At 44.7% G+C, this 15,538-nt stretch overlaps 1 protein-coding gene across 2 annotated transcripts in view; it reads right to left on the reverse strand.

Annotated features, from left to right (window-relative positions):
• SMCHD1 (structural maintenance of chromosomes flexible hinge domain containing 1) overlaps positions 1 to 15,538 on the reverse strand; it is a 285,354-nt gene that overhangs the window by 53,244 nt on the left and 216,572 nt on the right. For both annotated transcript variants that reach the window (XM_054984492.1, XM_054984491.1), the window contains one exon: positions 4,142 to 4,251. In XM_054984492.1, coding sequence (XP_054840467.1) covers positions 4,142 to 4,251 — 110 coding nt within the window. The remainder of the gene's footprint in view (positions 1 to 4,141; positions 4,252 to 15,538) is intronic.

Raw genomic sequence — 15,538 nt, forward strand, 5'->3', positions numbered from 1 at the left:
AAGGGATAGGAGGCCAGGCAGATGAGCAGGAGCTGGCTTCTATGGGCAGTGGGGTGTCAGGGTGGGGCAGAGGGGTTTGGCCACACCTGGCCCAGGTGGGGGATCTCACGGTGGGGGCGGAGGCATGGGAGATGGGGCGGGGATGGCATTAGAGAGGGAGGTATTTAAGGAGGGCTCCAGACCTGGGCTGGGGAGGAGAGAGTGCAGGTCTGTCCCTAAAGCCAAGGGGCAGCTTCGCAGGTGGCACCCGTCCTGCGTGGGCCTTGCACTCAGCAATGGGCCCATCCTTTCTGAGGCCTTCAAAGGGGGAGCCTTCAAGCTACATGGGGGAATATGGACTGGATCGAGCAGGCAACCCCGGAGTCCGGGGTCAGTATGGACCCACCCGGCACCTCCAAACCAGCGCAGCAACCCCTAGCGTCAGGGGCGGAAGCGAAAGCCCCTGACAATTTCAAACAATGGACAAAATTCTGCATAAAAATACAATATGGGAACAACTGCAATGAATATAACATTATCAAGTGGAATGAATGGATAAATTACTAATGAATGAAATTCTAAAGTGGTTATGGTATAAAAAGAATCCCATTTTCTACAAAAGGCCACTTTTAACACAGTTAGTAACAAGTATGGGCCAAGTTCCTATCTAGATGATTTGGTTTAATGATCAGCTCCATAGAGCATGCTAATTCCAAAGACTTTGTTGGTTATTAATCATCTATTAACTACTACCATAAAATATTTAAGGATCATGAGGGATATTTTTGTATTTCACTGCTTATATCATTCAATATGTAAAGCTGACCACTGTGTTAATAGTCAAATTTCTGTTTAATCTTTTTACCTCAACTTTCCATACTTTAAGTGAATATTTTTTCAAAAAGAAAACTTTTGAAAATTAATACATAAAATTTGTCAGACTTTTAAAAACAGATAAAACTGTATACAAATAACATTAAAACAACTTTATACAATACAGCTTCTCTCCAGATGGCGATGATAAAATACTGCTTTTCAAGCCCTGGCTCATATGTAGGGTAGTAGACAGATCTTTAGTGTGGCCAGTGGGGGCCCAACCTAGCCTCCACCGAAAAGGCCCTGGCTCTGGTTGAGGCCAGGCGGGCCTCCCTTGGGCCAGGGACCACCAACAGTTGTTTATTTGTTGAAGGAAGCATCCTCTGGGGTACATATAGGGAGAGGTAGTCCTGCAGATATGCTGAGCCCAGTCCGCATAGGGCTTTATAGGTCAACACCAAAACCTTGAACTGGACCTGGTACACAATTGGTAACCAGTGCAGCTGGTGTAGTATAGGTGTTATATGTTCCCTAACTGGGGCCCTTGCAATTACTTGCGCAGCTGCATTTTGGACTAGCTGTATCCTCCTGATCAGGCCCAGGGGTAGCCCTGCGTAGAGCGAGTTGCAGTAGTCTAATCTAGAGGTGACCGTTGCTTGGATCACTGCAGTTAAGTCATGGGTTGATAGGTAGGGGACAAGCTGCCGGGCCTGTCTTAGATAGAAAAATGAAGACTGGGCAACTGCTGCAACCTTTCCCTCCATAGACAGGGAGGCATCCAGGATCACCCCCAGGCTCCTAATTCTCGAAACCGACGCAAGTAGTGCTCCATCAAGAGCGGGGAGCCGAAGTCCCATGCCCATGGCCCCCAGACCCACATGCAGGACCTCCGTCTTTGTGGGATTTAATTTCAACCGACTCTGGTTCAACCATCCAGTCACAGCTTCGAAGGCATGCTCCAAGATATCTGGGGCAGAGTTGGACCTGCCGTCCATCATCAGATATAGTTGGGTGTCATCAGCATATTGATGACATCCAAGTCCAAAACTCCACACCAGCTGGGTGAGGGGGCACATATAAACATTAAACAGTAATGGGGAGAGTATTGCCCCCTGAGGGACACCGCACTCCAATGGATGGCAGGATGACAATTTCTCCCCAAGTGCCACCCTCTGTCCCTGACCATGGAGAAAAGAGACAAGCCACTGTAAGGCAGTCCCTCGTATCCCCACATCGGCAAGGCAGTGGGTCAGTAGATCATAATCGACTGTATCGAATGCTGCTGACAGATCCAGTAGTATCAGCAGCACCGATCCGCCGCAATCCAGCTGCCTGCGGAGATCATCCGTTAGGGCAACCAGCAACGTCTCCAGCCCATGTCCCGGGTGGAAACCAGACTGGAAGGGATCTAGGGATGAGGAATCATTCAGGAAACCCTGTAGCTGCTCCACCACCACCTGCTCAATCACCTTACCCAGAAACGGGAGGTTTGAAACTGGGCGGTAACTGACTGGGTCGGTGGGGTCCAAAGATGGCTTCTTCAAGGGAGGCCTAACCATGGCTTCTTTCAAGGCTTCGGAAAAAATCCTGGAGCTCAAGGACATGTTGACAATGGCCTCCTCATAGCCCATCACCAGCCACGATGGGCACACGTCCAAGGAGCACGTGGTAGCTCTTACTGCTCGCAGGGTTCTTTCAATCTCATCCCCGGAGAGTGGGTTGAAATGATCTAATATCATCCCAGTAGATGGCCAAGGGGCCTCTAGTTCATGTACTGTGTCAATTGTGGCCGGCAAGTCACGGCAGAGAGACAAGATTTTATCAGCAAAAAAGCTCCCCAAAGCCTCACAGCTAATATCTGAATTCAAAATTTGACGTCTCCCCCTGATAGGGAGACCAGTGACCGAACCACATTAAACAACTTTGCTGGGCATGAGCTAGCTGATGCAATGGAAGCTGCATGGAAATCTTTCTTTGCAGCCTTCACCGCCATCTCATAGGCTTTCATAAACGTCCCATAAGATGATCTTGCTTCTTCGTTCTGAGATCACCGCCACCCTCGCTCAAGCCGTCTCAGCTCCCGCTTCATCCATCGTAGCTCCTCTGTATACCAAGGAGCCAATCCGGTGCAGGGGCGAAGAGGGTGATGGGGGGCAATTTTGTCGATGGCTTTGGAAAGCTGGACATGCCAGTCTTCCACCAGCTCATCCAATGATCCACCAGGGAGTATTGGATCCTGCAGAGCATTCTGGAAACCAATTAGATCCATAAGTCTCCGCAGGCGAGCATAAATAAGCTCACTGCCCTTACAGGGTGGGGGCGGCATATCCAGGTGAGCCTTCAGAACCAAGTGGTCTGACCATAGGACCAGTTCAACTGCTTCCAGATCCACATTTATCCCCACTCCGAAGATCAAATCCAGTGTGTGGCCTGCTTGATGCGTGGGGGTTGAAACAATCTGGGAGAGTCCCTGTGTGGCCATGGAGGATACCAGATCCGCAGCCCGAGTAGAGGCGGCATCATCGGTGTGGATGTTGAAGTCTCCTAGCACTATCAGTCTCGGATACTCCAAGGCCCACCCCGCTACCTCCTCCAACAGGTGCGACAGGGTATCTGCTGGTGCATTAGGCGGTCGGTACACCACACAGATAGCCAAACTCTCCTCGGCACCCCACACTAGGCCCACACAATCAATACCGGAGATCTCCGGGGCAGGGAGTGGTCTGAAGGAGAAAGAACCTCAAACAAGGATCACCAACCCCTCCCCCCGGCCACCCATTCGGGACTGATGGAGGACCGAAAAGCCAGGGGGGATCAGTTCTTTCAAGGTGACTGTTTCGCCCTCCCTTACCCAGGTCTCGGTCACGCACACCAGGTCCATATCATTTGCTGCAAAATAATCATGCAGCATTCTAGTTTTATTATTCATGGACCTGGTATTGCACAACATCAGTCTCGAAGGGGCTCCACACCCAGCATTTCTCAGGATGGGATGCAGGTTGGAAGGACACTGAGCTCTACATATCTCTGTGTCCTTCTCATCTTGGCCCGAGTCCCACCGCCATACCTCCCTCACCCCCAGAGAACTGGGATCCCTGACTCCATACTGGCCAATCCTTCATCCACCACCCTTTGGCTTGCTCTATCTGCCCAAGCTACCAGCTCTTAAATAATTACAGCTTAAAAATTCCCAGGCATACAATCAATCATTAAACATCCTAACCACCTGATCTCTCTCTCTGACTTATAGGCATTTCAGGCCTATTTAAGTTCTATAGGCACTTCGGGAATGTTAGGCTCTGTTAAATACAGATATGATTCTAAGTGTCCCTCCATGATAATTTACCTGTCTGGCAGCTTTCTTGATGTTCTGGAAATGTTAGCAAATCTCTGGCAAAGACAGGATTTCCAAGAGGACTGAAACAGGTCTTTCCATTTCGTATGTGAGGTAAAGGCCTAATTGAAAATAATGTTTAAAAGTTACAGAGGGACAGATGTATTAGTTTGTTGTAGCCAGCACAGTAGAGAGTCTACTGACACCTTAATGAACATAATTAATCCAGCATATGAAAAAATATTGAAAGAAACGTGATGGTGGTATCAACACATTTATTATGGAATTAACTTCAGTGGGCCAGAGCCAACTTTGTCAGATGCTTGCAAGTCACAATAAATTTGTGAGTCTTTAAGATCCCGTATCCATAGTCTGTCAGCTAAATATGGTGCCAAAGAGTATTTAGCCAGCATCTGGACATTCTGCTGCTAATGAGCAACTCGAATCACAATGCCCAGTATACTAACTAAAACAACAGGAAGGAAAACTGATTCTTATACATTTATTTATTTATTTATTTTATTCAATTTATACCCCGCCCTCCCCACAAATGGGCTCAGGGCGGCTAACAACATTAAAAAATACATTAAAATCACAAAAACATAAAATCAACAATAATTTTTAAAAAATCATTAAAATAGTCCAGGAGCAGGCTATTTAGACAAATATTGGGAGTCCGTATACGGGCATAGCAGATGGCTGAGGGCAGCCCCAGAAGAAGTGGTGGTCTTAGATGGAAGAAGGAAGACACCCGCTGGCATTCAGCCAAAGGCCCGGTGGAACATCTCCGTTTTACAGGCCCTGCAAAACTGTAACAGGTCCCACAGGGCCCGGATCTCCAGCAGGAGAGCGTTCCACCAGGGTGGGGCCAGGGCAGAAAAAGCCCTGGCGCTGGTTGAGGCCAGATGGATGTCCTTTGGGCTGGGGACCACTAGGAGTTGCTTGTCTGCAGAGCGCAACACCCTGCAGGGGACGTAATGGAAGAGGCAGTCCCGCAGGTATGCAAGTTCCAGTCTGTGAAGGGCTTTAAACACCAAGGTTAACACCTTGAACCGGATCCAGAACTCCACTGGGAGCCAGTGCAGCTGGCACAGCACAGGATGAATGTGCGCTTGGATTGGCATTCCGGTAAGGATGCGTGCTGCTGCATTCTGGACCAGCTGTAACTTCCAGGTCAGGCCCAAGGGCAGCCCAGCATAGAATGAGTTGCAGTAGTCTAGCCTGGAGGTGACTGTTGCATCGATTACTGCGGCCAGGTCCCGGGGCGAAAGATAGGGCGCCAGTTGCCTGGCCTGTTGAAGATGAAAAAAGGCAGACCTGCCAATGGTTGTGACCTGGGCCTCCATTGAAAGTGTGGCATCCAAGGTCACACCCAGGCTCCTCACCGTTGGTGAAGGTTTCAACTGTACCCCGTCGAGGGCTGGGAGCCGGTTCCCCAGCTCGATTGCCCCACGACCCAGACACAGAACCTTCATCTTCAGGGGATTCAATTTCAGGCGACTCTGATGTAACCATACCATCACAGCCTCAAGACCTTTGGCCAAGGAATCCAGAGCGAGATCAGACTGGCCGTCTATCAGCAGATAGAGCTCAGTGTCATCCGCATACTGGTGACAACCCAGCCCAAAGCTGCGGGCTAACTGGGCAAGGGGGCACATATAGATGTTAAATAGCATCGGGGAAGGAATCGCCCCCTGAGGAACGCCGCATACCAAAGAATAGCAAGCGGACATCTGTTCCCCGAGTGCCACCCTCTGTCCCCGCTTGCGAAGGAAGGACTTCAGCCATTGCAGGGCTGTTCCACAAATCCCCACATCAGTAAGGCGGTGGGTCAGAAGATTATGATCGACCGTGTCAAACGCTGCTGTAAGATGTAAAAGTATCAGCAGTGCCGCCCCGCCCCGGTCCAGGTGTTCTGCAGATTATCTGTGAGGGTGACCAGAGCCGTCTCTGTACCATGGCCAGGCCTGAAGCTGGACTGGAATGGATCCAGGATAGAGGCATCATCCAGGTATACCTGCAGCTGTTCCACTACCGCCCTCTCAATTACCTTACCCAGGAACGTTGTAAGGATAGAATTTAATTAATTTTTTATAAGTAAGCAGATAACTGTACAATGGAGAATTAATATACATTAGCAAACATAATATAGGTCTAATTGATAGACTTTTGTTGAATGTGTACATGAATGGTTTGTTGTGTAGTTTTATAATGGAGAAATTAGTTAATCAAAAAGGACAAGACATGTAAAAGAAAGTAAAGAGTAACACATAGAGTACAAGTCAAATTGATAGATTTATAATAAATGTATGCAATGTTTATAGAAGTATGTGAAGTTATGTATAAAGAGGGACAAATTGTTTGTCCCATTTTGAAGTACTTAGAAAGAGTAAGATAGAGTACAGAATACCAAAATGATGATTATTATTATTATTGAAAAAGGTAAGTTAAGATTGTCATACTTTTACCCATTTGGGAAGGAAATTAGAGATAGCACTATGTTACTATAGAAAAGCTTAGAAGAGTTTGAAAGTATATTATAATAAGTACAATAAGTTTGAAATGAGTAGAGGGAGAATAGACAAGGGGTTGGAAAACTGTTGGAAGTCAACAAAAGGGGGGGGAAAGGGAGGGGGTTAGAATTGGAAAATTTAAGGGAATGTGATTGTAATAAATTTTATATGTGTCTAATCCAATAAAAAAATTTATAAAAAAGGAGGGAATTCCAGCCCAACACAGGACGTTGATATTTTATATGACAGCAGCAGCTAGACTTTTGTACGCGCAAAAATGGAAAGTACAAGAAGTGCCAACTATGGAAGATTGGATTTACAAATTGCTGTATATGGCTGAAATGGATAAGATGACAAGAAAACTGAGAGATCTGGACTCAGGGCAGTTCAACACAGACTGGGAGAAGCTGAAACAACACCTGGAGAAGAAATGGGAGGTGGGAGGAAAACTGTGGCAGTTTGAGAACTACTGAAGTACTGAAGTAGAGGGGGGAGACTTTACCGGGGGGAGAAGAGATAAATGTGAATTAATAAGCAGTCAGATTAATAGATTGACATATATATAGATATATATAGGTTAACAAACAGAACATAGATAGAAAATAATTAATTATAAGGATTAAATATAAGGATTGATTAATTAACAATATTTTCTTTCTTTTGGTAAGTTTTGTACCAAACTGAATGTCTGAAGATACAGATGAGTCAAATTGATTGACTACGTTATGAGAGATATATAGAATTATTACAAAAAGATAGAATGAGTAATATATAGATAATAAGTTAAATTGTTTGATATAAATGAATGTATGATTTACATGGTTTATGATATATAGAAATATTTGAAATTGAAAAATGGGATAAATTGTTTATCTAAGATGGAAACAAAGACTTACAGTTTGGGCATACAATGTTAAAAATAGTTAAGGATGTACTGCTTAGAATAATGGAGAATATATATTTGTTTTAGATAGAGGAATCTAATAGAAGTAAGGGAAAGGGGACAAAGGGTTGGAAAGCTGTTGGAAGTCAACAAAAAGGGGGGGAAAGGGAGGGGGTTAGAGATGAAAAAATTGGGGAAAATTGAATGTAAAAATAATGGATTCTAACCCAATAAAAATTTTTCAAAAAAAAAAAAATTTATAAAAAAAAAAATTACCTTACCCAGGAACGGAAGATTCAAAACTGGGCAGTAATTGGCTGGATCAGCAGGATCCAGTGATGGTTTCTTTAATAAGAGCTGCACCACTGCCTCCTTCAGTGAGTCTGGAAAAAACCCAGAACTCAGAGAAAGATTAATGATGTCAGCTAATGGTGCCTGAATCCCATCACTGCCAGTTTTCACCAGCCATGATGGGCACGGGTCCAGTGGACATGTGGTAGGTTTCATAGCATGCAGGACCCTGCCTACCTCCTCCTGGACGAGTGGCCTGAATTGATCTAATATCAACACTGAGGACAACCAAGGGGCCTCCAGTACACATACTGCATCAACCGTGGTGGACAGATCCCGGCGGAGTGACAAGATCTTATCTGCAAAATAGTCTCCAAAAGCCTCACAGCTTATTAACGAATTGACATTTTTATTTGTCCCATGTGTGAGGGACGTTAAAGACCAAATCACTCTGGAAAGTTGTGCTGGGCGAGAACTAGCGGATGCAATGGAAGCTGCATAGTAGTCTCTCTTTGCAGCTTTCACAGCCATCTCATAGGCCTTCATAAACGTCCTATAAGATGTTCTTCATCACGGAGTCACAGCCACACTCGCTCTAGCCGTCTCAGCTCCCATTTCATTTGTCATAGCTCATCAGTATACCAAGGAGCTACCCTAGTTCAGGGGTGGAGAGGGCGACGGGGAGCGATCTCATTGATAGCTTCAGAGAGACGGGCATTCCAGTCCTCTATCAGCTTATCCAATGAGCCACCAGGGGGCATCGGATCCTGCAGAGCGTTCTGGAATTCAATTGGATCCATTTGTCTCCACGGGCAAGCATAAATCAGCTCATCGCCCAAGCAGGGGGCGTCATGGTGCCCAGACAAGCCCTCAGGACGAGGTGGTCTGACCATGGCACTGCTATAGGTTCATTCAGATCCACCTGTGTCCCCACCCCAAAGATCAAATGCAGCATGTGTCCTGCTCAATGTGTGGGCGTCAATACAAACTGGGAGAGTCCTAAAGCCACCATGGAGGCTATCAGGTCCATGGCCCGTGAGGAGGTAGCATCATCGGCATGGACACTGAAGTCCCCCAAGACCAGAAGCCGGGGGTACTGCAAGGCCCAGCCAGCCACCGCCTCCAACAGACCAGGTACAGCATCTGCTGGTGCGCTGGGTGATCTATACACCATACAGATGGCTATACACTCCTTGGCATCCCACACCAGGCCCACACAATCAGTGCCGGCAATCTTTGGTATGGGGAGCGGCCTGATGGAGACTCTTGAATGAGCACCGCCACCCCCCCTGGCCACTGTCCTGTGACTGGCGAAGGACCGAGAAACCTGGGGGGGGCAGCTCTTTCAAGCTAACAGTTTCACCTTCCCGTACCCAGGTCTCGGTCACGCACGCCAGGTCTAAGTTACATAACATGTTGGTATCAGATCTCATGGGTGTAATCCTTCAAAAACTTTCTTCTGCAACTTCCATTTCTTTTTACAGTAGAGTTTGTGGAATAGAAAGACTCAGGACTTTTTCAGTTCCCTTAAGGATTACTCAACATAATGTGAACTACATAGATTAAGAAGCTTTTGTGGTATAGCAGTTAGATCACTGTACTAAGGTCTGGGAGATCCAGGTTCAAATTCTCTGTCATGTAAACTTGCTCAGTGACCTTGGCCCAGACTCAACTTGCTCGCTCGCTCGCTCACTCAGAGTAACCTACTGTCAAGAAACTGGCCTCTCTTAGTTCATTTCTTGGCTTTTTCAAATCTTTGGTTCAGGCTTGTGGGCCTAGTTAAGGTACAGAAGTTCTATCTCTGGAAAAATACAGTCACTATGACTTTGCACTTTCCAGAGAATATAAGAAATTTGATGGAACTGAGATACAGCTGCAGATGAGATCACAGGATTAGATAGCTTCAAGGCGAGAGACCAGGAAGGAGTTCTGCACTCACATTCCATCTCATTAATGTAAGGAACTTTGGGCGAGCGTTAAGTTATTCTTACTGTGAATATGCTCCAGCTGCAGAGGAACGTGGTCAAATGTAACACCCATTGATTGGTCAAGCAGGATCAGACCATGCTGTGGGCAGCCTGGCATAAAGCAAGGGTTTTCATTTTAGTTAGTTGGGCGCTGAGTGGCTGTTGGTGGAATATCTGCCATTATATGCCTGGACCTGACAGGTATCAGCCCAGGATCCTTGTCTTTGAATTTTGGAGTTCTACCTGGACTTTTGTGCTTCTAGTCTGACAAGAGTCAGACATCTGTGTCAAAAGCCTCTACAGTATTTTAAGGTAGTTATTTACTTTTACTTTTCCCCCTGTCTTGTACACTTTCTATAATTGTAATCTTTTGCACATTCTTTAATAAACTTTATTATTTATACTTCTCTGGTGTTATTTGGGTTTTGAAGCTTCAATCAACATTCAGTATCTTCTTGGCCTATTTGGCTAGAGTTACCAAATAATTATTTTTGTGGAACTCAACCTGCAGATGTCCTACCTTGAAGGTTGACTTCTTGATTGACACCTGGTAGGGCTGGATACTTGGTTCCTCAGCTGAGGGTTATTTAAGAGACACTGGTGGTGGCTCCCTTATCCTGGGAGATTATTCACCCCTCCCCCCAGTACTGAGTGTTTTGCTCCTGACCCGCACAGCCTTTTTGTGGGACAAGGGGTTGTGACACCTACTTCACTTCGGGTCTTAGGGAAAAAGACAAGATATAAATGAAAATACATTGAAATTAGAAACCTAAAAAGGAACTGGTCCCTTGATATTTATTGAGCAAATAATTTAAGACTGATACAGGAACAGAAACCTTTTGAAGACAAAAAGGGTTGTACATACCTGTAAATAATGTTTATTGAGTTCTTCTGTGTAGGCACACACTGGGGACTGCACATGGGCAAGCCTGCCGATGGAGAAATGTCTTAGCTGCCTCTGTTAGGGGCAGCTTCTTCCCAGTCACGTAGCTAACCATTTTTCCCACCTAAAATGGGAACATGACCTATAAGAGGAGCGACCCCCCCCCCCTCAGTTCTCTGAGTCGCCACAAACCACAACCAGAGTTCATAGTGGGGCAGGAAGGAGGGATGTGTGCCTGCACAGAAAAACTCAATGAACAATAGTTACAGGTATGTATAACCCAGTTTTCATCTTCGTTCTTCTATGCAGTCCCACATTGGGAAATTACCAAACTATACACAATAAGAAGGCAGAGTGAATCTCTCCAACTCAATTTTATTTCATTAACATTAAAGCATCACTGCAACTAGCAAGTGAAAGAACATAAAGAAACATTCCAAGCTGTACAACAGCAATCATAAACTACATAACCTCAGATGTATACAACTATTACATTACCTTGGATTCCGAAACCTCAGGAATAAACAATCATTACAAAAACAGTAAGTCAATTGTAATTATGAATGTCATGTAAACTGTATAACAGTAGTAGAGAAAACTCTTTGAGGGTAATATACAGATAACCAACCTGAGGAATCAGGTCAATTCAATGTAACCTATATTGTTAAACCTCTTTAGGCAGTTGAACACCAAAACGTCATCAGGTCAAACAGAGAATGTAACACAGCCCTTGCAACTGCAACCTCTTGTGTCGCGTTCACATCCATTGCATAATGTTTAGAAAAAGTATCTGAAGAGGACCAAGAGTATCTCAAGAGGACCAAGTTGCTGCCCTGCAGATGTGGGCTCCAGTACTCCTCTCAGAAAGGTGGACAAAGACGCCTGCAACCTGGTGGAATGGGCTTTGATACGTAAACGGCACTTCACTGCAGCTTGCTGGTAAGCTTTCTGAATTGTTAACACAATCCACCTGGATATAGGTTGAACTGAAGCCCTCTTCTCTTTATTTGGACCACCAAAACATGTAAACAGATGCAGGTCAGTGTGAAACCTCTTTGTTCTGTCTAAAAGGGACTGTGCCCTTTTCAAGTCTAGGGAATGGAGTGCTCTTTCTGCTTTGGATTGAGAACACAGGTAGGGTGATACCCTGAGAGACATGAAATAGTGATACAACTTTAGGAAGGAATTGAAGGCTAGGTCTAAGCACCACCTGGTCAGAGTGGATTCTCAGGAAGGGAGGGTCACCCCTGAGTGCAGAGAGTTCACTCACTCTCCTTGCAGAGGTTATTGCTACCAAGAAACAAACTTTCCAGGAAAGCAAATCCAGGAAGCAAGTCGCCAAAGACTGACCTTCCTGAGCAAGTGAAATAATGTTAGTATACTTGATTTACTACCAATGCTAAGGTGTACATTTAAACCGATGGAGTGGGGGCAGGGACAAGAATCTTCTTCTCAGAGTCAGCCATAAGTGGAAGCATCAGTTATTATAACCCTTTTACAATGTTTGGTACCAAGGGGAACACCTCTAAACAGATTAGATTCCACTGACCACCAGCATAGGGATCTTATCACCTGTCTTGGTATGGAAAGATTATGGTTAGGAGAATGCAACCTTGCTTTAAATCTCCTGACAAACCAATTCTGTACTGCCCACAATAATAAACGGGCAAAAGGCACCACCACAGTGGTGGCTGCCATGTAGCCTAACAATTTTTGAATTCTCCACCCAGATGGAAATCAGTTCTTTGAAAATATGGCAACAAGGAATTGAATGGCCCTTGCTCTTTCAAGTGGCAGGGTAGCCCTGCCACCTGTGGCATCTAAAATGGTGCCAATGTAAGCCACTGTTCTAGATGGTTCAAGTTTAGATTTGGCAAAATTGATGCCCAGTCCTAGATGCAAGCATGTGTTTACCAGCAGCATGACATCTTGGACCAATTTCTCTCTTGAGGGAGCAGAGATTAGTCAATTGCCCAAGTATGGAAAAATGGAACTGCCCTGTGCTCTAAGATGAGCAACCACAGGTGCCATACACTTGGCGAATACTCTAGGAGCAACAGACAGCCCGAAGGGTAACACGGTGTACTAGAACACTCTGTTGTGATATTTAAAACAGAGGTACTTTCTGTGGTCCCTTCTGATCACCACATGGAAATATGCATCTTTGAGGTCTAATACAGCAAACCAGTCACCCCTGTTCAACAAGGGAGTATAGCAGAAAGGGTGACCATTTTGAACTTAGACACCTTGAAAAACCAGTTTAGACCCCTGAGATCCAGAATGGGTCATAAGCCACCATCCTTTTTGGGAACAAGGAAAAACTTGAGAGATGCTCTTAAGAAAACAAGAAAAACTCAGAGATGCTCTCAGCATCGTGAATCTCCTGAATAGCCCCTATTTCTAACAGGGATTTAATTTCAGCCTTGAGTTCAAGCAAAAAGTATTGTTCACAGCCAAGGATGACAGAGTGCAATCAGGTGTTGCCACAAATTCCAACCCGTAGCCATGCTCAACAATGGCTAAGACCCAAGAGTCAGATGTTATTGAATCCCACTGAGAATAGTAGGCTGACAGTCTTTCAGTGAAACATGGGTTCTGGTTAGGTGTGGCAGCAACAAATCAGAACTGCTTTGGGGGACCTTGATTGTCCTTCTGCTGAGACATAGGTTGCGTAGGTTTCTGCTTGTACTGCCCTCTTCACCTGGCCTGCTGAGAAGGCTGGTAGGACCAGTGGAACTGGTTCTGTGGCTGCTGATATTGTCTATATGGCCTGTCATAGTGTTGGTAGCCGTATTGATGCCCAGGGAAGTACCTGGGCTTGAAGGCACGCTGCTCCTGAACGATGCCATGGGATTTTGCTGTCTGACAATTTTTTGAAAGAGTGTTGTCAGTAGCGGCTGCAAATAACGTTGAGCCCTCAAAGGGCATCTCCTCAACCCTGGTTCTGGTCTCCAGTGGTAAGGTGGTGGACCTTAGCCAGGAATGACATCTAATTAGTATGGAACCAGCCATCCTCTTGGCTGATGTTTCAACAGCATGATAGCTGGCATTCATCTGCTGTTTGGATACACTTAACACCTTAGTTTGGAGTAGGTTGAACATTGCCTTCTTATCCTCTGGGAGATTGGTGACATAGTCCAAAAGCTTCTCCATAGGTATAATTGGTAACTGCCCATCATAACTTGGTGATTACCAATTCTCAAGTTGAGGACTGAGATGGAATACTGGTGTTTCCCACACGAGATGGGTGAAATTCCAGCAACGTGGAAATGCACTCTTATTATTCCTGTTTTTAAGAGAGGTGATTGAATGGACCACTGTAATTACAGGACAATTAGTTTACTACCAGTAATCAGTAAACTATATACATCCTACCCATATTGCAAGTTAACTGACTGGATTTATTCTGAATCAGTGATAGGTGTAGAGCAAGCAAGCTTCATCCAGGGAGCATCAGCGATTGACCAATGTATTGTTCTGCACTATCTAGGAGAAAAATATACCCGCAATACCAGAGGAAAGTTATGTGTTGCCTTTATGGACCTGAAATCTGCATTTGATTCAATCCCTAGAACCCATTTATGGCAAAAACTAATGAAAACCACAATTGACCATAGACTGCTATAGCTAATTCAGATGCTATATGATGGCCCATCTGGACAGGTTAGATTTGGGCCAGAGGGACAACTTTCAAGGACATTTATTATGAGGTCTGGTATTAAGCAGGGATGCCTAATGGCTCTACTCCTTTTTAATCTATATCTGAACAATCTGGCACCTTTTCTTAAACAAGATAAATTCCAACTGCCAAATCTGGAAGCCTTAGAAATTCCTGTATTACTCTATGCTGATGATGCAGTTTTAATATCACAATCTCCTATTGGGCTTTGAAGGCTCATACAATCTTTTTTCAAATATAGTCAGGAACACAGCCTGTCAATTAATGTTGCTAAGAAAGATTCCTGTTTTTATAAAACAAAGAAGAGACTGTAAATATAAATGGAGATTAGAAGACAACAAACTGGAGCAGGTCAGATCTTTCAAGTATCTTGGAGCAACTTTTTATGATCACTTATCCTGGAAGCCCCAGTGTAAGGCTGTGATGGCATCAGCAGCAATAAAACAATTCTTCAATAGAAAAGGTGGACAATACCTTCCAGCTGCAATTACAGTTTTTAATGCCAAAGTAATGCCCCCAATACTATACAGATCAGCAGTGTGGATTCATAGGATAGATGAAACTATAGATCAACCACTAATTCAGTTTTTATGCCAGATTTGTGGAATACTGAAGTTTGTGGCAGGTACTGCCCTCAAAACAGAATTAGGCCAGCATTCTATTGAAGCCAGAGCTTAGATTCTGGCTCTGAACATGAAACTTAAAATAATTTTCTCAGAGAACAATAGCTTACTGTTTTATTTGAAGCATGATAACTATTCTAGTGCATGGAGCGAAGCAATTGAAGGAAAACTGAATATTATACAATGTTCAGAGGATGTAATCACTGCTCTAGGATGGTCCTCAGCTCGTAAAACCATCAAGGAATTAATTTTGAAGATAGATATTCACGGCACCATCTGTAGAGCTCAGACAGTCTGTTCTTCCCTTTATATGGGGATCAAGTTTTATGATTCCAACGTATTTGTTTGGCTTAACAGTTCCTAAATATAGACGAGCAACTATGCTTGTAAGACTAAATGTACTATCTTCTGCAGTCTCTGAAGGCCTCATTCTGAGTATACCTTTCTCCTCTGGTGTGGGTGTTATCGAATCTGTAACCCATGTTTTATTTGAATGTCCATGGTACAACAAGGCGAGACAAAAATAGATCAAACCCCTGACAGATTTTACACCCTAAATTTTAGTCCCTA

Source organism: Eublepharis macularius, chromosome 7, assembly GCF_028583425.1.
Source record: "Eublepharis macularius isolate TG4126 chromosome 7, MPM_Emac_v1.0, whole genome shotgun sequence".
Lineage (NCBI taxonomy): Eukaryota > Metazoa > Chordata > Lepidosauria > Squamata > Eublepharidae > Eublepharis > Eublepharis macularius.